Here is a 27,382-nt window from a genome sequence, read left to right on the forward strand (position 1 = left end):
ACGCACAGCACTTTCTTTATCCCCACTTCTGAAAATATGCCTAGGAATAGCCGTTGAATAAGGGCAGTTTCCAGTAGGAATGAATATGATTTGTATTTACATGGAATTTCATTTTGGCAAAGCTTAAATGTCTTGGAATATAAAAGGCCATTTAAGACCTGCAATTACATTTGCCATTTCAGTTCTTTTTAATCTTGCCCCTCAAAAACTATAGTCTCATTTTGTTCAGTTTTTGCATTTTAGATTAAAGACAATCATTTGTTTGTCAAGATGACATTTCATTCCACTTGGCCTGTTTGTTTTAGGGTAAATGCATTTGATTATATCAGGATTTGGCTTGATTTTGATAGGATTGATAGGGTTTTGTAATATATTGATTTTGTGCTTTTCCACCCTGCAGGAACTTGCCTAAATCTCTCAGAATGCTTTCCTTTTAAAAAAGACCCTTAACATTTTTCTTTGTTAAAAGCATCTCAGTTTTTTATTTCTGTTGTTTTCATTCAAGTTCAGAATAATTATTTTATCATGACAGGATGATGTCAGGAATGACATTTTGCAAAGTATGAATGGAAACATTAAACATGTAATGTAAATGCCATAATAACAATGTCTTCATTGTAGCTTTAAAATAATACTCTAAACCCATAAAGATTGCTAATGTAGGCATTCTGCTGTTGTGTTATGGGATTAATCTGAATGTTTGTTTAAAATGTTCTTTTAGGTGAGTTTCTGGGCAGTGAGGGAGATTTTGACAGCTCAAACACTGAAAATACGAGCAGAAATATTGGGCCATTACATCAAAATTGCAAAGGTGAGAAATTCTGCAATGCAGCCTAATGTCCTTGGCTTATTCACTTGTCATTTGAGCGAAACACTCTGTATTTAGCCATGAAATTAGACATATACTGTAACTGACCCTGTGTGTTTTATTAAATTCAGTTAAATATTGAGTATTGTTTATTTCCACATCTGAATTAAATTAAGTAAATGTTGTAGTAATTGCACATGGCGTTGTCTTTAACTAATAAAAATGCTGCTAAATAGTACTAATAGTGGGGAAATTGCTCATAATCATAGGGGAATTCATTTTGGTGTTATTTAGCTTAATTGTTTATATTAGAAATTAAAGGAATATATTAAATATGTAGACTGTCATGGGTAACAAGAATTTTCCTTTAAAGGGGACATTTCACAAGACTTTAAAAAATGTAAAATAAATATGTGGTGTCCCCATATGTATGTGAAGTTTTAGCTGAAAATACCATATAGATCATTTATTATAACATGTTAAAATTGCCACTTTGTAGGTGTGAGCAAAAATGTGCCGGTTTTGGGTGTTCTTAAGCATGCAAATGAGTTGATCTCTGCACTAAATGGCAGTGCTGTGGTTGGATAGTGCAGATTAAGGGGCAGTATTATCCCCTTGTGACATCACAAGAAGAGCCAAATTTGAATTACCTATTTTTTATCCTTTCAGAGAATGATTTACCAAAACTAAGTTACTGGGTTGATCTTTTTCACATTTTCTAGGTTGATAAAAGCACTGGGGACCCAATTATAGCACTTAAACATGGAACAAGTCAGATTTTCATGATAAGTCCCCTTTAACAATAGCTAATAATATAATGTCATGCCAGAGCAGTGGCAGGTTGCAGGAGTGTTTGGGAAACAATTATTTTTGTAATTTCTTATAATAATGCAAGTAGTGCAAAAAGTATGTAGGCCTGCTTAAATCTTAAATCACAAATTCAAATATCTTTCCATTCACATCAGAAACATTCCTGAACATAAGTCACTTTCTGAAAGATTATCAATGAAGACACATTATTGTGAAAATTATCATTGTTGTTTAATACTGTAAGTGTATTTTCTCATATGAAAGACTTAGATGAATGCTTTTCTCTTTAACTCATATTTTTGAACATTTTATTTGACTTTCTATGTGTCTTGTAAATGATGTTAAAATATAATTTACTACTGAAAGCGGTACAGTATGGGAAACTGACCAAAATGAAATTGAGGCATCAAGTTCAGAATGCAAACTGCTGTAATTACCAGTAACATGTCATTTATAGGTTTTAGGTTTTGTTCTGGATTTTTTAAAGCAAAATAAAGTATTTGCTTACTCCAGAACAATCCACATAAAATGTGATATTTTATGAAAATGTATAAAAGGTTTAGTTAAATAATATTATAATTTTTTTTGTTGTTGTTGCTGTTAATTTGGTACTTAATTTGTAATATTTTTATTCTTATATCATAAATCTTTTTATCTGTGTCACCACTCTCTCATACACAGTCACACAGACCCACACTTCTGTGAATTCAATCAGTCTCTCCTGAAACTTAATGTACCATAACACAGGAAAACCTGCTAAATGACTCTATATGGTTGACCACTCAACCTGCACTACCTGCAAAGCCTGTAAACCGCAGGACTTACCCTGTATACCTTGCTACCAGCAGACATACATGAGTGAGTCTGAGTGGGCAGCATTAAATGAATAAAGCAGATCAGCCAATGACTAAACCAAACCAGGTGCTGGTTTCCTCCTGTTACGGGCCCATGACCGGCAATGCATGGTGCTTCACAGAGGTCAAACATAATGAAAAATGACATAAGCATGACATCATCTGACTCAAAATGAAGTGGGACAAGCAGATAAAAGTGGGAATGCAGGGGGAGATTTCTAAATCAATTATTTTCTAGATTATTTTCTTACAATCGCTACATAGGGCTGCCACAATTATTAACCATCTGATCGTGGCTATTTGACCTAACTGTGACTATTTCAGATAACTGCAATTATTGCACACAAAGGGTACATAGGAAAAATGGTGCTACAGTAAATAGCACTAAAAGTGGTTCACTGGCTCGTAGTCATAGTGGAACTACTATAAGTGCTATACCTATGTAAAACCATAAGGGGTGCTATGGTCGTGCTATAGCACCACTTATGGTCTTACATAGGTGCTAAATATCACTTAAAGTAATTCCCCTATGATTACTAGCCACTTTATGATTCTAAAACACTTTTAGTGCTGTTTAGCACCATTTTTTAGTGAATATGTATTATCTGTATTAGATGACGTTTAGCTCAGTGGTTAGGCATTGTGTTAGCAGCACAATAGGTCATGGGATCGAGGGAAACCAGAATACTGATAAAAAAGGATACCTTTGGATAAAACAACTGCCAAATGCATGAAGTTGTAAAGATAGTATCTGCAGCAGTCCTACAGTACATCCACCATTTTTGCTCTGGACTTATTGTTATATTCAAATGACATTTCTCTATCATTCGAATCATATCAGCTTTGCATTTATGGGTTAATCTGTTTACAGAATTTCTGAAATACATTTTCCTAATTGAAAAAAAAAACGTAATTATTTAAATGTACTACACATTTTAATCTTATTATGCATTTACAATGGATTAAATTAAATATTCACAGTACACTGTAAAAAATAAAAAGTTGACTTAAAGCAACACTATGTAGTTTCCATGTAAAAATGACTTACAGCTCCCCCAAGTGGTTGAAAAGCGCAACAGTGCCTGGTATCAGACACTCTTCTGCAGGCAGGGGGAGGGGCGGGGCTGTGTGCTCTACCCTCCACCGCCATTTTCAGAGTGTGCTTGTAGCAGCTAGGAGGCTGCTCAGGTTGCAGCAACAGTACAATTTGTCCAGTTAAAAGTTGTTTTATCACTGAAATAATTTTAGAGTCATTATTTAAAGGTAAAAAAACTACATAGTGTTGCTTTAACTTAAATTTTCAAGGCAACTTGCTGCACAGCTTTTTTGAGTTTGGATGATGTAGTTCACCTAACTCAATTTACTGAGTAATGTCAACTTACACCAAAAAGTTGAACCAACTTAAACTGATTAGGTAACAAGCAAATTTCTATGTTTACTCAACTAGTGGCTAAGTTGGGTAAAGAGTAATTTAGTATATCCAAATTTAACTAATCTACATGTTTTGGACTGCACACAGAAAGGTCTCATGAACAAAGTCTTTGTCTGACTTAAACCAGAGACCTTTTTGCTGTGAGGCAACAATAGCCGTGTTTGCACATCGGGCTTCAAGCGGGCGTGCCAGTGCCTGCCGAGGCATGTGGCGTTTGCATTGTCACTTCCGGGGCATGATCGTGCTTCACTGGTGCTTCGTTGGTGCTTAAGGCCCGGCTTTTCTGGCCCGCCGAAATCGTTGGGCCAGAGCGGGCTTCTCGGGGCTAGGGGAGTGGTAAAGGTCAAAGGCGGAGTTTATCTGAGTCTCTGGCAAGATGCGCATCCATCTGTCTGCAGATTTAAAACTTTAAAAATAACCGGGATCACCAGTTTCACGGAAGATGCCTGCTATGTTTGTACTTCGGACTGAAGAAAATGATCTGCATATGTAAAAAACAAACACGCGTTACAACGCCGAACTCGCCATGCTAAGGATCCGGCGCACACCGCTACCGGTTCAGGAGAAGTTTATAAAGTTTCGGGCACAGAACAAAGTGTTTAAAGTGCAACAGTGCTGAGAAATTAAAGATGTGTGTTGAATCATCATTTCATCGTCCATCACTCCATGTATTAAAGAAGCGATCGAGTCACGATGGTATCTACAGTCGGTGAGTTAACATGCTACATAACGTTTGCATACAAAACACTTAAAATATAAATACAAATGCTACATTACGTTTGCATACAAAACACTTAAAATACAAATAACGATTGCAGAAGTGTCTTACATGGGTGTTTGTTGTGTTTTTTGCGTTATAGTGTCATCTCTGTTGAATTTTTTAGTCAGCCCTTAGAAAAAGTAACCATGGTTTTATTATATTAGTCATAGCCATGCTTTCTGGTATTTTGGAGATTAATTAAACTCTTATATGAATGTAGCAAACATTATATGTCGGTATACTGTATGTGTATTTACAAACCCTTTATACAAAACGTTACATGTTCTGCTTTCTTTTGTGTCCGTTTTACAGAAAAATGCCAACGTAAAGCTTTCAGTTTGTCATCCAGGAGTTTTTATTTTGTATATGAGAGATGATACAGCAACAGATGAAAGAGCAGGAGATGAAACGAAGATGATGATGATGAGACGACAGGAGCCATGGATGTTGAAATCCGTCCGGAGGAGATGTCTTTAAATACACTATGTAAATAAAGTACCGCGCTATTACTACGGCTGCTTGTCAGTTTATTGAAAATGATTGCTTAATAAGGATCACATCTGAAACACAGAAATGGTAAGATGCCACAAAATGGTAAATATAACCATCATTAACTTAACCACTGTAACATAGCTTTTTAAATACTTGTGTATATTCAGAGTTGATTCTTAACGAGTACATTTTCTAATGATTTCTCAAACGTTTTGATTTTAAGATGCAAGTAAAGCGATTTTCAGTCCTATTCAGCTTTTCGAGGCAGTTCTTTATAGACAAAAGTATTTATTGATTGACACATTATTGAAATAGCTAGACAGTTACCTTGTGTTTCATGTGATGCTCAACTAACATTTTCATGATTAAAGATATCAAAGATATCTTATAATGTGTAAGTATGTTTACATCGCCATAGAACTATAATAACAAACTTAACGTTACATATTTAGACACACGTGCATATTTTAAAATAAGATTATTTTACATAAATGTAAAACTAGGACTCGTTGTATTCTTTAAAATATTGTGTATATAGTATAATGGCACATTAGGTAGATGAACGCTTTATTTGTAATTATCCTATTGATCAGATATTGTCTCGTCGTGAGATCGCTCGTGTGCAGCCAACATAAACTTCAAGAGTAACACCGCAGATGGAGCAAACATCTCTATCTTCTCATCTTGGCTTTCACCGTGCAAACAGCCGCCTTAGTTATGTTCTTTGTTTGTTGTATGATGATGCGATCTCACTCCCGTCTCCTGACAGATTGAAGTGACTTCCTCACAGTAAAACAGGCGGAGTTGTGTGACGTTACATCCAGGTAGGCGTATTAAGGGCGGGGTTTTCTGAAGCGCTGCGGCACTATTGGCTTGACAATGCAAACGCGTCGTGATTTTGGCTACACAGCTGGAGGTCTGAGGCTATTGGCTCCGTGAGGCCCGTTTGAAGCCCTGGCTCGCACAGGCCCGATAGTGCAAAAGCGGCTAATGATGTGCGCTAACTCATTGTGCTGCCCTCTACACTGAACACACACTTCTCAATCATGGTAACAATGAACAAACATCATTCTTTAAAAAATACTCTAAATACAACATATAACTAACATTAACAACATAACAACATAAAACAAATCCAGCAAACATTAAAACAGTCATATTTTTTAGTAAATATTAACCAAAGAAGTGAACATGTCGCAATGCATGCTGGGAACCATTCCGACCATTGTTTTTTTTTTAAATTGCTTGTTCGGATTACTCAGTTTGGCAAGTTGGGTGAACGAATTGGACAAAAACTTATAGATCTAAGTCCAGTCAACAAAATAATATTTGTTAGCTGAATGATTATGCTCTTTTCATTCAGTGAACACAAAATAATTAATTGACGCCCTTCAACAAATAAATCTTTGTTCAAGTTATCTTTGTTCTTTGTTGAATGAACATTTTAAAGTTGGATTTTTTAAAGTGTAGTCTGTGACAATTATTTAATGAATGAAGCACAGAAAAATATGTATAACAATTTGTATTAATTGTTACAGCCCTAGACACAGTTGATTAAGTTAAACAGAATAATGAATTACTATTAAATGGAAACTAAAAACCTTATTTTCTTCCCAAAACCAGCACAGAATGTGTCTGCAAAAGAGATGAATGATGCCTGTGGTGTATGCTTATTAAAGCTGTGTGTTTTTGGTATATTTATAGAAACTGCTGGAGTTGAATAACCTGCACTCTCTGGTGTCGGTGGTTTCTGCCCTTCAAAGTGCCCCCATCTTCAGACTGAGCAAAACCTGGGCAGTAAGTAATTTTTAATCAGATTATATTAATGATTCAAGGTGCATTGTGTAACTTTTAGATGGATCTCATCTTTTGACAGAAATGTAATATAATATACATAACTATATTATTAGTGGTGTAAAAAGTACAAAATGAATCTTGTTTTTATTACCTTACAATGAGACGTTTTTATCTACATACACTCTGGGTCCCCTTAAAGAGCACCTTTTGTCCAATTCACGATTTTACATTTCCTTTGGTGTGTAAGTGTGTATTAGTACATGTTAACGATATGCAAAAGGTACAAACACATAAGTAAACGATGGGGCGAGTTATCGTCTCCAACGTAAATCTCTTTTTTTGGACTACAAGAAACGCACGGATTGTAGGTAACAGTTTACTTCCTAGGATTGGTGATGTAGACAAGACGACATTATCATAATTCCTCCAGCTTCAGACTCACAGCCTGTAAGTTAACTCCTGTTAGCAATGCATTGTGACCGAATCTTTCAAACATGGTAAGGAGCAAGGCAAGGCAAGGCAAGTTTATTTGTATAGCACATTTCATACACAGAGGTCATTCAAAGTGCTTTACATAGAAATGAGAAAACAAAAAATCAAAGACACATGAATTTAAAATATAAATTAAAACAAAATAAATGTGATTTTAATAAAAACAGTTTAAATGTGTGAAAAAGAATAAAACAGCAATAAAAGTATAAAACAGTTAAAAATAAGAATAAAAACAAGAGAAATGAAAAGAATTAAAATAGTGCATATAAAATATAGTGCAATCAGTTTGGACGCAGCATAGTGCTCATTCAGTAAATGCATAGCTAAACAGATGTGTTTTGAGTCTGGATTTGAATGTGGCTACTGTTGGAGCACATCTGATCTCCTCTGGAAGCTGGTTCCAGCTGTGACTGGCATAATAGCTAAAAGCTGACTCTCCTTGCTTTGAGTGAACCCTTGCTATTTCTAGCTGATGTGATCCTAATGATCTGAGTGATCTGATGGGTTTATATTCAATGAGCATATCAGCAATGTATTGAGGTCCTAGTCCACTGAGTGATTTATATACCAATAATAATAATGTAAAATTAATCCTAAATGTAACTGGGAGCCAGTGTAGCGACCTGAGGACCGGTGTGATGTGTTCATATTTTCTGGTTCTGCTCAGAATCCTGGCAGCAGCGTTCTGAATGAGCTGGAGCTGTCTAATGGTCTTTTTGGGAAGGCCAGTGAGGAGCCCATTACAATAATCCACCCTGCTGTTCATGAAAGCATGCACAAGTCTTGTCTGGAAACAAAGTATCTAATTCTTGCGATATTTTTGAGATGATAATATGCTGATTTAGTTATTGCTTTGACATGACTACTGAAACCAAGGTCAGACTCCAGAATCACACCAAGATTCCTGACTTGATTTTTAGTTGTTTGACCCCTAGCGTCAAGGTATGCATTCACCTTGAAAACGTCATCTTTGTTTCCAAACGCAATGACTTCAGTTTTCTCTTTGTTTAACTGAAGAAAGTTTTGGCACATCCAACTGTTAACTTCATCAATGCATTTGCACAGGGAGTCAATGGGGCTGTAGTCATTAGGGGATAGAGCTAAGTAGATCTGAGTGTCGTCTGCATAACTGTGATTTGGTTCTCTCTCATTATTTGGCTTAGTGGGAGCATATACAGGTTGAATAGGAGTAGCGCAAGAATTGAGCCTTGTGGGACTCCACATGTCATGGATGTCCACTCAGATTTATGGCCACCTATACTTACATAATAACATCTCCCTTCTAAGTATGACTTGAACCATTTCAGGACCACCCCAGAAAGCCCTACCCAGTTTTCCAGCCTGTCAAGAAGTATGTTGTGATCGACAGTGTCAAAAGCAGCACTGAGGTCGAGTAGCACCAGCACTGATAGTTTGCCTGTGTCTGTATTGAGGCGAATATCATTTATTATCTTTATGAGCGCTGTCTCTGTACTGTGGTGTGGTCGGAAACCAGATTGAAAAATGTCAAAGTAACCATTAGAAATTATGAATTTGTTCAGCTGATTGAAAACAACTTTTTCAATGATTTTGCCTATGAAAGGAAGATTTGAGATTGGTCTGTAGTTGTTCAACACAGTGTTATCCAGGTTGCTCTTTTTCAGGAGGGGCTTAACAACTGCAGTTTTAAGGGACTTTGGAAAAGTCCCGGAGTTAAGTGATGGATTTACCACTTCTAGGAGATCTGCTTCTAAACAGTTAAAGACACTTTTGTAAAATTATGTTGGGAGTGTGTCAAGGCCACAGGTTGATGTTTTAAGATGCTGTACTGTTTCTTCCAAAGTTTTACCATCAACTGCTTCAAAATCAGACATCGTAACTACTTTCTGATGTTGTGGTCTGACTTGTCTGACCCTGGCGCAGCTCAAGGATGTGCTGATCACCTTTCTGATTTGGAGCGTCACATTTCCGGCTGACGAGGTATTCAGAGCAATCACAACGTACAGATTAGCTGGCCAATCAGGGACAGAGAGCTTTTCAAATCCGTGCGTTTTAGGAAGAGAGTGAAATCTGGAGCTACAAAAAATTTACGGATTGTGGAAAATAATGTTTTTTTAACCATAAACCACACAAACACATTGTATTATACCAAATACACAAAATAATGTTGTTTTTTTAGCAATGAAAATAGGTGCACTTTAAATGGAAGTCGCCATTTTGGGCCGACATGTTTCTATAGTAGCCCTAAATGGACTCAGTGCCGGCCTAAGCCTCTTAGGGGCCCTAAGCAAAATTTGTTTGGGGGCCCCCTTTTTTTATTATAAAATAAAGAAATTACAAACATTTATAAAAAGAACAAAGTTGCACATTAAGTAAGGGCTAAAAGTAGCATAAGGTACAGAAATCAAATTAAATGAATCGTAAAACTGTCTTTATTGTATGAATTAACTTTTTCACCGCCAGCATTTTTCATGATTTTCACAAAAGTTTAATGCCTTCCAGAAAATGCTCCTTTTTAAATATATAAACATACAATACATGAAATAAAAGAACAGACCCTCTGCTTTCAAACAAAAAAATCCGTTTCATCATACCTTGACGTGTTCTGTTTTTATCACCTCTCAAATATGGGCAGGTTTCATCAAAAACACCAAATTTTGAGCAAAAAGCTGAGATAATTCCATTTTTGTGAAGGACTTTTGATAGAGATCAGATGCAGAGCGATCTTTAAAACATACACGGACATACAGCTGTTTGCCCTAAGGCAATACTTCCGCAAAAGTTGCGGAAGAGCCACCTGGTGGATAATAGCGGTATTGCAGATTGACGAGATAACTCGTCAATGGCGGGGAAAGACTTAAATATAATTATTTTTTTTAAAGCTACAGAAGTGATTTTCTCTTTGTCTTGGATTGTTTGATTATCAATAATGACAGAGACTTAAGTAGGTTAATTATGTTGGCTTGACAAAGCCAACATACTGTTCTTCGATCTAAGCTTATTATGTTGGCTTGACAAAGCCAACATACTGTTCTTCGATCTAAGCTTATTAGTGGTGCTTGCATTTATGCAAAGCATCACTATTATTATTGCTCAGGGATATTATTATTATTCTTATGTCTGCACGTTTTTTCGGCGCGTAACTCGTCCCGCACGGTTTGCCGTAGTCCCATGAAGGAGGGCTCAAATCGACCGGTATATTGAAGAGATGGTGGCTATGACTTTTATAAGGGATCGGGTGCAGGATTTCTGAAAGGGGGGCGAAAAACCACCCGAAAAATCCCATTGACTTAACATTGCGCCCAACTTTGACGAGTCATAGCTCCGCTCGAGGATTTTATAGAAACATGTGGGTTACAACATTTGAAGAGGGTGGTAGGCTCTGTAAGAACATGGATAACAATGAGGTGTAAGTTGTACCCCTGGGGTGTAAGAGGTGCCCAAAAATGCCCAATGAAAAGTCAATGGGGCAAAATCCCATAGACTTACCATTGAAAAAATTTTGACGGGTCATAGGTCCGCTCGAGGATTTTGTAGAAACATGTGGGTTACTAAATTTAAAGAGGGTGGTAGGCTATGTAAGAACATACATGACATTGGGGTTTAAGTTGTACCCCTGGGGTGTAAGAGGCACCCGAAAATTCCCATTGAGGAAACATGCCCATATAAGGGAATAAAACAGTTCCAGATGGGATATCTTTGCTTTACAGTGTCGTAGAGATAAGTGGGTGGGCTCATTTCACTCAGGCATCCAATCAGTCTCTCAGGATCATCCCAGAGCTATTAAGCCACGCCCCTAGCAACCACTTTTGGGCACCCTAGCAACATCTTCCATAGACTGCCATTATAAAATGCCCAGATGGATATCTTTGCACCACAGTGTCATAGAGACATGGGGGTGGGCTCATTTTACTCAGGCATCCAATCAGTCTCTCAGGATCCTTACATAGGTATTAAGCCACGCCCCTAGCAACCACTTTTGAGAACCCTAGCAACATAAAATTCAAACGGTTATATCTCGGCATCCGAACATCGTAGAGACACAGGGGTTGGACCATTTGACTCGTGACTCAGAGTGTAATCATTATGGGATGCCAATTTTTCCCCTAGCAACCAAATACAGTACCCTAGCAACAGAGTAAACAAAGCCTTATATCTCCGCATCAGAACATCGTAGAGACACGGGGGTTGGACCGTTTGACTTGTGACTCGGAGTGTAATCATTATGGGATGCCAATTTTTTCCCTAGCAACCAAATACATTACCCTAGCAACAGAGTAAACAAAGCCTTATATCTCCGCATCAGAACATCGTAGAGACACGGGGGTTGGACCGTTTGACTTGTGACTCGGAGTGTAATCATTATGGGATGCCAATTTTTTCCCTAGCAACCAAATACAGTACCCTAGCAACAGAGTAAACAAAGCCTTATATCTCCGCACCAGAACATCGTAGAGACACGGGGGTTGGACCGTTTGACTCGTGACTCAGAGTGTAATCATTATGGGATGCCAATTTTTTCCCTAGCAACCAAATACAGTACCCTAGCAACAGAGTAAACAAAGCCTTATATCTCCGCATCAGAACATCGTAGAGACACGGGGGTTGGACCGTTTGACTTGTGACTCGGAGTGTAATCATTATGGGATGCCAATTTTTTCCCTAGCAACCAAATACATTACCCTAGCAACAGAGTAAACAAAGCCTTATATCTCCGCATCAGAACATCGTAGAGACACGGGGGTTGGACCGTTTGACTTGTGACTCGGAGTGTAATCATTATGGGATGCCAATTTTTTCCCTAGCAACCAAATACAGTACCCTAGCAACAGAGTAAACAATGCCTTATATCTCCGCACCAGAACATCGTAGAGACACGGGGGTTGGACCGTTTGACTCGTGACTCAGAGTGTAATCATTATGGGATGCCAATTTTTTCCCTAGCAACCAAATACAGTACCCTAGCAACAGAGTAAACAAAGCCTTATATCTCCGCATCAGAACATCGTAGAGACACGGGGGTTGGACCGTTTGACTTGTGACTCGGAGTGTAATCATTATGGGATGCCAATTTTTTCCCTAGCAACCAAATACATTACCCTAGCAACAGAGTAAACAAAGCCTTATATCTCCGCATCAGAACATCGTAGAGACACGGGGGTTGGACCGTTTGACTTGTGACTCGGAGTGGAATCATTATGGGATGCCAATTTTTTCCCTAGCAACCAAATACATTACCCTAGCAACAGAGTAAACAAAGCCTTATATCTCCGCATCAGAACATCGTAGAGACACGGGGGTTGGACCGTTTGACTTGTGACTCGGAGTGTAATCATTATGGGATGCCAATTTTTTCCCTAGCAACCAAATACAGTACCCTAGCAACAGAGTAAACAAAGCCTTATATCTCCGCACCAGAACATCGTAGAGACACGGGGGTTGGACCGTTTGACTCGTGACTCAGAGTGTAATCATTATGGGATGCCAATTTTTTCCCTAGCAACCAAATACAGTACCCTAGCAACAGAGTAAACAAAGCCTTATATCTCCGCATCAGAACATCGTAGAGACACGGGGTTGGACCGTTTGACTTGTGACTCGGAGTGTAATCATTATGGGATGCCAATTTTTTCCCTAGCAACCAAATACATTACCCTAGCAACAGAGTAAACAAAGCCTTATATCTCCGCATCAGAACATCGTAGAGACACGGGGGTTGGACCGTTTGACTTGTGACTCGGAGTGTAATCATTATGGGATGCCAATTTTTTCCCTAGCAACCAAATACATTACCCTAGCAACAGAGTAAACAAAGCCTTATATCTCCGCATCAGAACATCGTAGAGACACGGGGGTTGGACCGTTTGACTTGTGACTCGGAGTGTAATCATTATGGGATGCCAATTTTTTCCCTAGCAACCAAATACAGTACCCTAGCAACAGAGTAAACAAAGCCTTATATCTCCGCACCAGAACATCGTAGAGACACGGGGGTTGGACCGTTTGACTCGTGACTCAGAGTGTAATCATTATGGGATGCCAATTTTTTCCCTAGCAACCAAATACAGTACCCTAGCAACAGAGTAAACAAAGCCTTATATCTCCGCATCAGAACATCGTAGAGACACGGGGGTTGGACCGTATGACTCGTGACTTGGAATGTAATTACTTGTGGATGCCAATTTTTTCCCTAGCAACCAAATCCAGTACCCTAGCAACCGAATAAACAAAGCCTTATATCTCTGCATCAGAACATCGTAGAGACATGGCAGTTGGATGGTTTAAATTGTGGCTTAGAGTATAATCATATGCTCCCCGAAATTTGCCACGGCAAGCACCACTTCACATTTTCTTCAGGAAATGTACCTATCTAGTTATTATTATTCTTCTGTTCACACTTTTTTCTAACAGTAACTCCTCCTAGAGCTTTCAAGCTACACCCACAAAACTTTACAAAACTTTTAAGACTGGTACGTAGATTTATGCTATATCTTTTCTAACTGATGGGACCTACCGAATTCCTAAACGGGGCGCTCAAACACCCCAAATTTTCCATTGACTTAACATTACGACCAACTTTGACGGGTCATAGCTGCAAGCGAGGAATTTGTAGAAACTTGTGGGTTACCACATTTGAAGAGGCTGGCAGGCTCTGTAAGAACATACATCATATTGGGATGTAAGTTTCACCCCTGGGGTGTAAGAGGCACCCAAATTTCCCCATTGACTTATAATGGGGCAGGGAACATGCCCATATAAGGGAATAAAAGCGTCCCAGATGGAAAATCTTCACTTTAGAGTGTCGTAGAGACATGGGGGTGGGCTCATTTTACTCAGGCATCCAATCAGTCTCTCAGGATTGTCCCATAGCTATTAAGCCACGCCCCTAGCAACCATTTTTGGGCACCCTAGCAACATCTTCCATAGACTGCCATTATAAAATGCCCAGATGGATATCTCTGCAGCACAGTGTCACAGAGACTTGGGGGTGGGCTCATTTTACTCAGGCATCCAATCCGTCTCTGAGGATTCTTATTGAGGTATTAAGCCACGCCCCTAGCAACCAAATATGAGCACCCTAGCAACATAATAAACAAAGCCTTATATCTCTGTATCCGAACATCATAGAGGCATGGGGGTTGGGTCTTTTGGTCATGTTAGCCTTATGCTAGCTTCATGCTAAGTCATACTAGCTTCATGCTAGTTTCATGCTAGCTTTTATGCTAATTTCATAACAAATCTTGCTAACTTCATGCTAAATCATGTTAACTTCATGCTAGCTTCATGCTAATTCATGTTAGCATCATGCTAGCTTCATGTTAATTCATGTTAGCATTATGTTAACTTGCTAATTCATTTAAACATCATGCTAGCTTCATGCTAATTCATGTTAGCATCATGCTAGCTTCATGCTAATTCATGTTAGCTTCATGCTAGCTTCATGCTAATTCATGTTAGCATCATGTTAGCTTCATGCTAATTCATGTTAGCATCATGCTAGCTTCATGCTAATTCATGTTAGCATCATGCTAGCTTCATGCTAATTCGTGTTAACATCATGCTAGCTTCATGCTAATTTGTGTTAGCTTCATGCTAGCTTCATGCTAATTCGTGTTAGCTTCATGCTAGCTTCATGCTAATTCGTGTTAGCTTCATGCTAGCTTCATGCTAATTCGTGTTAGCTTCATGCTAGCTTCATGCTAATTCGTGTTAGCTTCATGCTAGCTTCATGCTAATTCGTGTTAGCTTCATGCTAGCTTCATGCTAATTCATGTTAGCATCATGCTAGCTTCATGCTAATTTGTGTTAGCTTCATGCTAATTCATGTTAGCTTCATGCTAATTCATGTTAGCTTCATGCTAATTCATGTTAGCTTCATTGCTAATTCTTGTTAGCATCATGCTAGCTTCATGCTACTTCATGTTAGCATCATGCTAACTCATGCGAATTCATGTTAACATCATGTTAGCTTCATGCTACTTCATCTTAGCATCATGCCAACTTCATGTTAAATCATGTTAACATGCTAACTTTTTGTTAAATCATGTTTATGGAAAGTTAGACTACTAAACTAAACTTGTTTTAAGTTTCTCTCAAACTGTTTTAAACTTTTAGGCCAGGCTTTGTCAAGCCAACATAAAGTTTGTCTTCAAACTTTTCTATCTAGTTATGTTGGCTTGACAAAGCCAACATACTGTTCTTCGATCTAAGCTTATTATTATGTTGGCTTTGAAAAAGCCAACATACTGTTCTTCATCTTAATCTTATTATTAGTGGTGCTTGCATTTATGCAAAGCATCACTATTACTATTCCTCAGGGATATTTTTCTTCTTCTTCTTCTTCTTCTTACATCCGGACACTTTTTTCGGCGCGTAACTCGTCCCGCACGCTTTGTCGTAGACCCATGAAAGAGGGCTTAAATCGACCGGATTATTGAGGAGAGGTGTGCTATGACTTTTATAAGCGATCGGGTGCAGGATTTCCAAAAGGGGGGCGAAAAACCACCCGAAAAATCCCATTGACTTAACATTGCGCCCAACTTTGACGAGTCATAGCTCCCCTCGAGGATTTTGTAGAAACATGTGGGTTACAACATTTGAAGAGGGTGGTAGGCTCTGTAAGAACATCCATCACATTGGGGTGTAAGTTGTACCCCTGGGGTGTAAGAGGCGCCCAAAAGTGCCCCAATGAAAAGTCAATGGGGGAAAATCCCATAGACTTAACATTGCAAAAATTTTGACAGGTCATAGGTACGAGCGATGATTTCATAGAAACATGTGGGTTACCAAATTTGAAGAGGGTGGTAGACTCTGTAAGAACATACATGCAATTGGGGTGTAAGTTGTACCCCTGGGGTGTAAGAGGCACCCGAAAATTCCCATTGACTTATAATGGGGCAGGAAACATGCCCATATAAGGGAATAAAACAGTTCCAGATGGGATATCTTTGCTTTACAGTGTCGTAGGGATAAGTGGGTGGGCTCATTTCACTCGGGCATCCAATCAGTCTCTCAGGATCATCCCAGAGCTATTAAGCCACGCCCCTAGCAACAATTTTGGGCACCCTAGCAACATCTCCCATAGACTGCCATTATAAAATGCCCAGATGGATATCTTTGCACCACAGTGTCATAGAGACATGGGGGTGGGCTCATTTTACTCAGGCATCCAATCAGTCTCTCAGGATCCTTACATAGGTATTAAGCCACGCCCCTAGCAACCACTTTTGAGCACCCTAGAAAAAAAAATTCAAACAGTTATATCTCCGCATCAGAACATCGTAGAGACACGGGGGTTGGACCGTTTGACTCGTGACTCACAGTGTAATCATTATGGGATGCCAATTTTTTCCCTAGCAACCAAATACAGTACCCTAGCAACAGAGTAAACAAAGCCTTATATCTCCGCATCAGAACATCGTAGAGACACGGGGGTTGGACCATTTGACTCGTAACTCGGCTTGTAATCACTATGGGATGTCAAATTTTTCCCTAGCAACCAAATACAGTACCCTAGCAACAGAGTAAACAAAGCCTTATATCTCCGCATCAGAACATCGTAGAGACACAGGGGTTGGACCGTTTTACTCGTGACTCGGCGTGTAATAACTAGTGGATGTCATTTTTTCCCCTAGCAACCAAATACAGTACCCTAGCAACAGTGTAAACAAAGCCTTATATCTCCGCATCAGAACATCGTAAAGACACAGGGGTTGGACCGTTTTACTCGTGACTCGGCATGTAATCACTAGTGGATGCCAATATTTTCCCTAGCAACCAAATACAGTACCCTAGCAACAGAGTAAACAAAGCCTTATATCTCCGCATCGGAACATCGTAGAGACACGGGGGTTGGACCGTTTGAATCGTGACTCAGAGTGTAATCATTATGGGATGCCAATTTTTTCCCTAGCAACCAAATACAGTACCCTAGCAACAGAGTAAACAAAGCCTTATATCTCCGCATCAGAACATCGTAGAGACTCGGGGGTTGGACCGTTTGACTCGTGACTCGGAGTGTAATCATTATGGGATGCCAATTTTTTTCCCTAGCAACCAAATACAGTACCCTAGCAACAGAGTAAACAAAGCCTTATATCTCCGCATCAGAACATCGTAGAGACACGGGGGTTGGACCGTTTGACTCGTGACTCGGAGTGTAATCACTATGGGATGCCAATTTTTTCCCTAGCAACCAAGTACAGTACCCTAGCAACAGAGTAAACAAAGCCTTTTATCTCCGCATCAGAACATCCTAGAGACATGGGGGTTGGACCGTTTGACTTGTGACTCGGAGTGTAATCACTATTGGATGTCAAATTTTTCCCTAGCAACCAAATACAGTACCTTAGCAACCAAATAAACAAAGCCTTATATCTCCCCATCAGAACATCGTAGAGACATGGGGGTTTGACAGTTTGACTTGTGACTCGGAGTGTAATCACTAGTGAATGGCAATTTTCTCCCTAGCAACCAAATACACTACCCTAGCAACCGAATAAACAAAGCCTTATATCTCCGCATCAGAACATCGTAAAGACACAGGGGTTGGACCGTTTTACTCGTGACTCGGCATGTAATCACTAGTGGATGCCAATATTTTCCCTAGCAACCAAATACAGTACCCTAGCAACAGAGTAAACAAAGCCTTATATCTCCGCATCGGAACATCGTAGAGACACGGGGGTTGGACCGTTTGAATCGTGACTCAGAGTGTAATCATTATGGGATGCCAATTTTTTCCCTAGCAACCAAATACAGTACCCTAGCAACAGAGTAAACAAAGCCTTATATCTCCGCATCAGAACATCGTAGAGACTCGGGGGTTGGACCGTTTGACTCGTGACTCGGAGTGTAATCACTATTGGATGTCAAATTTTTCCCTAGCAACCAAATACAGTACCTTAGCAACCAAATAAACAAAGCCTTATATCTCCCCATCAGAACATCGTAGAGACATGGGGGTTTGACAGTTTGACTTGTGACTCGGAGTGTAATCACTAGTGAATGGCAATTTTCTCCCTAGCAACCAAATACACTACCCTAGCAACCGAATAAACAAAGCCTTAAATCACAGCATCAGAACATCGTAGAGACATGGGGGTTGGACCGTTTGACTCGTGACCCGGATTGTAATCACTATTGGATGTCAAATTTTTCCCTAGCAACCAAATACAGTACCCTAGCAACCAAATAAACAAAGCCTTATATCTGCGCATCAGAACATCGTAGAGACACGGGGTTTGGATCGTTTTACTCGTGACTGGAAGTGTAATCATGTACTGTCCCCAGAAATTTGCCACGGCAAGCACCACTTCACATTTTCTTCAGGAAATGTACCTATCTAGTTATTATTCTTCTTCTGATCCCCACTTTTTCTGACTGTAACTCCTCCTAGAGCTTTCAAGCTACACCCACAAAACTTTACAAAACTTTTAAGACTGGTACGTAGATTTATGCTATGACTTTTCTAACTGATGGGACCTACCGAATTCCTAAACGGGGCGCTCAAACACCCCAAAATTTCCATTGACTTAACATTACGACCAACTTTGACGGGTCATAGCTGCGAACGAGAAATTTGTAGAAACTTGTGGCTTATCACAGTTGAAGAGGCTGGCAGGCTCTGTAAGAACATACATCACATTGGGGTGTAAGCTGTACCCCTGGGGTGTAAGAGGCCCCCAAATTTCCCCATTGACTTATAATGGGGCAGGAAACACGTCCATATAAGGGAATAAAAACGTCCCAGAAGGAATATCTTCATTCTAGAGTGTCGTAGAGATATGGGGGTGGGCTCATTTTACTCAGGCATCCAATCAGTCTTTCAGGATCTCTCCAAAGCTATTAAGCCACGCCCCTAGCAACCATTTTGGGCACCCTAGCAACATCTCCCATAGACTGCCATTATAAAATGCCCAGATTGATATCTTTGCATCACACTGTCATAGAGACATGGGGGTGGGCTCATTTTACTCAGGCATCCAATCAGTCTCTCAGGATTCTTACAGAGTTATTAAGCCACGCCCCTAGCAACCAAATATGAGCACCCTAGCAACGGAATAAACAAAGCCTTATATCTCCGCTTCAGAACATCATAGAGACACGGGGGTTGGACCGTTTTACTTGTGGCTTGAAGGGTGATCATTATGGGATGCCAATTTTCTCCCTAGCAACCAAACTTAGTACCCTAGCAACGGAATAAACAAAGCCTTATATCTCCGCTTCAGAACATCATAGAGACACGGGGGTTGGGCCGTTTTACTTGTGGCTTGAAGTGTGATCATTATGGGATGCCAATTTTCTCCCTAGCAACCAAACTTAGTACCCTAGCAACGGAATAAACAAAGCCTTATATCTCCGCTTCAGAACATCATAGAGACACGGGGGTTGGACTGTTTTACTTGTGGCTTGAAGGTTTATCATTATGGGATGCCAATTTTCTCCCTAGCAACCAAACTTAGTACCCTAGCAACGGAATAAACAAAGCCTTATATCTCCGCTTCAGAACATCTTAGAGACACGGGGGTGGACCGTTTTACTTGTGGCTTGAAGGTTGATCATTATGGGATGCCAATTTTCTCCCTAGCAACCAAACTTAGTACCCTAGCAACGGAATAAACAAAGCCTTATATCTCCGCTTCAGAACATCTTAGAGAAACGGGGGTTGGACCGTTTTACTTGTGGCTTGAAGGTTGATCATTATGGGATGCCAATTTTCTCCCTAGCAACCAAACTTAGTACCCTAGCAACTGAACAAACAAAGCCTTATATCTCCACAACAGAACATCATAGAGACACGGGGGTTGGACCGTTTTACTTGTGGCTTGAAATGTGATCATTATGGGATGCCAATTTTCTCCCTAGCAACCAAACTTAGTACCCTAGCAACGGAATAAACAAAGCCTTATATCTCCACAACAGAATATCATAGAGACATGGGGGTTGGACCGTTTTACTTGTGGCTTGAAGTGTAATCATTATGGGATGCCAATTTTCTCCCTAGCAACCAAACTTAGTACCCTAGCAACGGAATAAACAAAGCCTTATATCTTCGCTTCAGAACATCTTAGATACACGGGGGTTGGACCTTTTTACTTGTGGCTTGAAGTGTGATTATTATGGGATGCCAATTTTCTCCCTAGCAACCAAACTTAGTACCCTAGCAACTGAACAAACAGAGCCTTATATCTCCACAACAGAACATCATAGAGACACGGGGGTTGGACCGTTTTACTTGTGGCTTGAAGTGTGATCATTATGGGATGCCAATTGTCTCCTTAGCAACCAAACTTAGTACCCTAGCAACGGAATAAACAAAGCCTTATATCTCTGCTTCAGAACATCTTAGAGACACGGGGGTTGGACCGTTTTACTTGTGGCTTGAACGTTGATCATTATGGGATGCCAATTTTCTCCCTAGCAACCAAACTTAGTACCCTAGCAACGGAATAAACAAAGCATTATATCTCTGCTTCAGAACATCATAGAGACACGGGGGTGGGACCGTTTTTCTTGTGGCTTGAAGGGTGATCATTATGGGATACCAATTTTCTCCTTAGCAACCAAACTTAGTACCCTAGCAACGGAATAAACAAAGCCTTATATCTCCGCTTCAGAACATCTTAGAGACACGGGGGTTGGACCGTTTTACTTGTGGCTTGAAGGTTAATCATTATGGGATGCCAATTTTCTCCCTAGCAACCAAACTTAGTACCCTAGCAACGGAATAAACAAAGCCTTATATCTCCGCTTCAGAACATCTAAGAGACATGGGGGTTGGACCGTTTTACTTGTGGCTTGAAGGTTGATCATTATGGGATGCCAATTTTCTCCCTAGCAACCAAACTTAGTACCCTAGCAACGGAATAAACAAAGCCTTTTATCTCTGCTTCAGAACATCTTAGAGACACGGGGGTTGGACCGTTTTACTTGTGGCTTGAAGGTTGAACATTATGGGATGCCAATTTTCTCCCTAGCAACCAAACTTAGTACCCTAGCAACGGAATAAACAAAGCCTTATATCTCCGCTTCAGAACATCATAGAGACACGGGGGTTGGACCGTTTTAATTGTGGCTTGAAGTATGATCATTATGGGATGCCAATTTTCTCCCTAGCAACCAAACTTAGTACCCTAGCAACGGAATAAACAAAGCCTTATATCTCAGCTTCAGAACATCATAGAGACACGGGGGTTGGACCGTTTTACTTGTGGCTTGAAGGTTGATCATTATGGGATGCCAATTTTCTCCCTAGCAACCAAACTTAGTACCCTAGCAACGGAATAAACAAAGCCTTTTATCTCTGCTTCAGAACATCTTAGAGACACGGGGGTTGGACAGTTTTACTTGTGGCTTGAAGGTTGATCATTATGGGATGCCAATTTTCTCCCTAGCAACCAAACTTAGTACCCTAGCAACGGAATAAACAAAGCCTTATATCTCCGCTTCAGAACATCTAAGCGACATGGGGGTTGGACCGTTTTACTTGTGGCTTGAAGGTTGATCATTATGGGATGCCAATTTTCTCCCTAGCAACCAAACTTAGTACCCTAGCAACGGAATAAACAAAGCCTTTTATCTCTGCTTCAGAACATCTTAGAGACACGGGGGTTGGACCGTTTTACTTGTGGCTTGAAGGTTGAACATTATGGGATGCCAATTTTCTCCCTAGCAACCAAACTTAGTACCCTAGCAACGGAATAAACAAAGCCTTATATCTCCGCTTCAGAACATCATAGAGACACGGGGGTCGGACCGTTTTACTTGTGGCTTGAAGGTTGATCATTATGGGATGCCAATTTTCTCCCTAGCAACCAAACTTAGTACCCTAGCAACGGAATAAACAAAGCCTTATATCTCTGCATCAAAACATCGTAGAGACATGGGGGTTGGACCGTTTTACTTGTGGCTTGAATGTTGATCATTATGGGATGCCAATTTTCTCCCTAGCAACCAAACTTAGTACCCTAGCAACGGAATAAACAAAGCCTTATATCTCCGCTTCAGAACATCATAGAGACACGGGGGTTGGACCGTTTTACTTGTGGCTTGAAGGTTGATCATTATGGGATGCCAATTTTCTCCCTAGCAACCAAACTTAGTACCCTAGCAACGTAATAAACAAAGCCTTATATCTCTGCTTCAGAACATCATAGAGACACGGGGGTTGGACCGTTTTACTTGTGGCTTGAAGTGTGACCATTATGGGATGCCAATTTTCTCCCTAGCAACCAAACTTAGTACCCTAGCAACTGAATAAACAAAGCCTTATATCTCCGCTTCAGAACATCTTAGAGACACGGGGGTTGGACCGTTTTACTTGTGGCTTGAAGTGTGATCATTATTGGATGCCAATTTTCTGCCAAGCAACCATACTTAGTACCCTAGCAACGGAATAAACAAAGCCTTATATCTTCGCATCAGAACATCATAGAGACATGGGGGTTGGGTCTTTAAACATGTTAGCTTTATGCTGACTTTATGCTAAATCATGCTAACTTCATTGTTAATTATGCTAGCTTCATGCTAAATCATGCTAGCTTTATGCTAAATTATGTTAGCTTTATTTTAAAAAGCTTCATACTGAAGCATACTAACAACAAGATAGCCTACTAAACCAAACTTCTGTCAAACTTCTGTCAAACTGTTTTAAACGTTCAGACCAAGCTTTGTCAAGCCAACATAAAGTTTGTCCTCAAACTTTAATATCTAGTTATTATTATTATTATTATTCTTCTGGTCCACACTTTTTCTAACAGTAACTCCTCCTAGAGCTTTCAAGCTACACCCACAAAACTTTACAAAACTTTTAAGACTGGTACGTAGATTTATGCTATATCTTTTCTAACTGATGGGGCCTACCGAATTCCTAAACGGGGCGCTCAAACACCCCAAATTTTCCATTGACTTAACATTGCGACAAACTTTGACGGGTCATAGCTGCAAGCGAGAAATTTGTAGAAACTTGTGGGTTACCACATTTGAAGAGGCTGGCAGGCTCTGTAAGAACATACATCACATTGGGGTGTAAGTCTCACCCCTGGGGTGTAAGAGGCACCCAAATTTCCCCATTGACTTATAATGGGGCAAGGAACGTGCCCATATAAGGGAATAAAAGCGTCCCAGATGGAATATCTTCACTTTAGAGTGTCGTAGAGACATGGGGGTGGGCTCATTTTACTCAGGCATCCAATCAGTCTCTCTGGATCGTCTCATAGCTGTTAAGCCACGCCCCTAGCAACCATTTTTGGGTACCCTAGCAACATCTCCCATAGACTGCCATTATAAAATGCCCAGATGGATATCTTTGCAGCACAGTGTCACAGAGACATGGGGGTGGGCTCATTTTACTCAGGCATCCAATCAGTCTCTAAGGATTCTTATTGAGGTATTAAGCCACGCCCCTAGCAACCAAATATGAGCACCCTAGCAACATAATAAACAAAGCCTTATATCTCTGGATCCGAACATCATAGAGACATGGGGGTTGGGTCTTTTGGTCATGTTAGCCTTATGCTAGTTTCATGCTAAGTCATACTAGCTTCATGCTAGTTTCATGCTAGCTTCATGCTAATTTAATAATAAATCTTGCTAACTTCATGCTTATTCATGTTAGCATCATGTTAGCTTCATGCAAATTCATGTTAGCATCATGCTAACTTCATGCTAATTCATGTTAGCATCATGCTAGCTTCATGCTAATTTATGTTAGCATCATGCTAGCTTAATGCTAATTCATGTTAGCATCATGTTAGCTTCATGCTAATTAATGTTAGCAACATGCTAACTTCATGCTAATTCATGTTAGCATCATGCTAACTTCATGCTAATTCACGTTAGCATCATGCTAATTCATGTTAGCATCATGCTAGCTTCATGCTAATTCATGTTAACATCATGTTAGCTTCATGTTAGCATCACGTTAGCTTCATGTTAATTCGTGTTAGCATCATGCTAGCTTCATGCTAATTCATGTTAGCATCATGCTACCTTCATGCTAATTCATATTAACATCATGCTAGCTTCATGCTAATTCATGTTAGCATCATGTTAGCTTCATGCTAGCATCATGCTAGCTTCATGCTAATTCATGTTAGCATCATGCTAGCTTCATGCTAATTCATATTAGCATCATGCTAACTTCATGTTAATTCATATTAGCATCATGCTAGCTTCATGCTAATTCATGTTAGCATCATGCTAATTCATGTTAGCATCATGCTAGCTTCATGCTAATTCATGTTAGCATCATGCTAGCTTCATGCTAACTTCATGCTAATTCATGTTAGCATCATGCTAGCTTCATGCTAATTCATGTTAGCATCATGCTAGCTTCATGCTAATTCATACTAGCATCATGCTAGCTTCATGCTAATTCATGTTAGCATCATGCTAGCTTCATGCTAATTCATGTTAGCATCATGCTAGCTTCATGCTAATTCATGTTAGCATCATGCTAGCTTCATGCTAACATGAATTAGCATCATGCTAGCTTCATGCTAATTCATGTTAGCATCATGCTAGCTTCATGCTAATTCATGTTAGCATCATGCTAGCTTCATGCTAATTCATGTTAGCATCATGCTAGCTTCATGCTAATTCATGTTAGCTTCATGCTAATTCATGTTAGCATCATGCTAGCTTCATGTTCATTCATGTTAGCATCATGCTAGCTCCATGCTAATTCATGTTAGCATCATGTTAGCTTCATGCTAATTCATGTTAGCATCATGTTAGCTTCATGCTTATTCATGTTAGCATCATGTTAGCTTCATGCTTATTCATGTTAGCATCATGTTAGCTTCATGCTATTTCATGTTAGCATCACGCTATCTTCATGCTAATCATGCTAACTTGATGCTAGCTTCATGTTAACCATGTTAGCTTCATGCTAGCTTCAGGCTAATCATGCTAGCTTCATACTTAAACATACTAACAGCCAGATAGCCTACTAAACTATACATCTGTCAAACCTTTTTAAACGTACAGGCTACGCTTTGGCAAGCCAACATAAAGTTTGTCAACAAACTTTTCTATCTAGTTATTATTATTCTTCTGTTCACACTTTTTTCTAACATTAACTCCTCCTAGAGCTTTCAAGCTACACCCACAAAACTTTACAAAACTTTTAAGACTGGTACGTAGATTTATGCTATATCTTTTCTAACTGATGGGACCTACCGAATTCCTAAACGGGGCGCTCAAACACCCCAAATTTTCCATTGACTTAACATTACGACCAACTTTGACGGGTCATAGCTGCAAGCGAGGAATTTGTAGAAACTTGTGGGTTACCACATTTAAAGAGGCTGGCAGGCTCTGTAAGAACATACATCATATTGGGATGTAAGTTTCACCCCTGGGGTGTAAGAGGCACCCAAATTTCCCCATTGACTTATAATGGGGCAGGGAACATGCCCATATAAGGGAATAAAAGCGTCCCAGATGGAATATCTTCACTTTAGAGTGTCGTAGAGACATGGGGGTGGGCTCATTTTACTCAGGTATCCAACCAGTCTCTCAGGATCGTCCCATAGCTATTAAGCCACGCCCCTAGCAACCATTTTTGGGCACCCTAGCAACATCTTCCATAGACTGCCATTATAAAATGCCCAGATGGATATCTTTGCAGCAGAGTGTCACAGAGACATGGGGGTGGGCTCATTTTACTCAGGCATCCAATCAGTCTCTGAGGATTCTTATTGCGGTATTAAGCCACGCCCCTAGCAACCAAATATGAGCACCCTAGCAACATAATAAACAAAGCCTTATATCTCTGTATCCGAACATCATAGAGGCATGGGGGTTGGTTCTTTTGGTCATGTTAGCCTTATGCTAGCTTCATGCTAAGTCATACTAGCTTCATGCTAGTTTCATGCTAGCTTTTATGCTAATTTCATAACAAATCTTGCTAACTTCATGCTAAATCATGCTAACTTCATGCTAGCTTCATGCTAATTCATGTTAGCATCATGCTAGCTTCATGCTAATTCATGTTAACATTATGTTAACTTGCTAATTCATTTAAACATCATGCTAGCTTCATGCTAATTCATGTTAGCTTCATGCTAGCTTCATGCTAATTCATGTTAGCATCATGTTAGCTTCATGCTAATTCATGTTAGCATCATGCTAGCTTCATGCTAATTCGTGTTAGCATCATGCTAGCTTCATGCTAATTCGTGTTAACATCATGCTAGCTTCATGCTAATTCGTGTTAGCTTCATGCTAGCTTCATGCTAATTCGTGTTAGCTTCATGCTAGCTTCATGCTAATTCGTGTTAGCTTCATGCTAGCTTCATGCTAATTCATGTTAGCATCATGCTAGCTTCATGCTAATTCATGTTAGCATCATGCTAGTTTCATGTTAATTCATGTTAGCATCATGCTAGCTTCATGCTAATTCATGTTAGCATCATGCTAACTTCATGCTAATTCATGTTAGCATCATGCTAGCTTCATGCTAACTTCATGCTAATTCATGTTAGCATCATGTTAGCTTCATGCTAATCATGCTAACTTGATGCTAGCTTCATGCTAATCATGTTAGCTTCATGCTAGCTTCATGCTAATTCATGTTAGCATCATGCTAGCTTCATGCTATTTCATGTTAGCATCATGCTAGCTTCATGCTAATCATGTTAACTTGATGCTGGCTTCATGCTAATCATGTTAGCTTCATGCTAATCATGTTAGCTTCATGCTGGCTTCAGGCTAATCATGCTAACTTTATGTTAAATCAGGCTAGCTTCATACTTAAACATACTAACAGCCAGATAGCCTACTAAACTAAACTTCTGTCAAACCGTTTTTTAACGTTCAGGCCAGGCTTTGTCAAGCCAACATAAAGTTTGTCAACAAACTTTTCTATCTAGTTAAGGTTACTGTCTCTTTAAGAGAAGCAAGGACCTGGTTTCAGCCTAATCTATATATAAACCTAAGACATAAACAAATGT

At 39.7% G+C, this 27,382-nt stretch overlaps 1 protein-coding gene across 3 annotated transcripts in view; it reads left to right on the forward strand.

Moving 5' to 3' along the window:
- The window catches only part of ralgps1 (Ral GEF with PH domain and SH3 binding motif 1), a 155,067-nt gene that overhangs the window by 28,567 nt on the left and 99,118 nt on the right, over positions 1 to 27,382 (forward strand). For all 3 annotated transcript variants that reach the window (XR_012369656.1, XM_073867733.1, XM_055167598.2), the window contains 2 exons: positions 722 to 811; positions 6,861 to 6,953. Coding sequence is in view for 2 of the 3 variants with exons in the window: in XM_073867733.1 (XP_073723834.1) it covers positions 722 to 811; positions 6,861 to 6,953 (183 nt within the window). In the remaining variant the exon portion in view is untranslated. The remainder of the gene's footprint in view (positions 1 to 721; positions 812 to 6,860; positions 6,954 to 27,382) is intronic.

This window comes from Misgurnus anguillicaudatus, chromosome 5, assembly GCF_027580225.2.
Source record: "Misgurnus anguillicaudatus chromosome 5, ASM2758022v2, whole genome shotgun sequence".
Classification (NCBI taxonomy): Eukaryota; Metazoa; Chordata; class Actinopteri; order Cypriniformes; family Cobitidae; genus Misgurnus; species Misgurnus anguillicaudatus.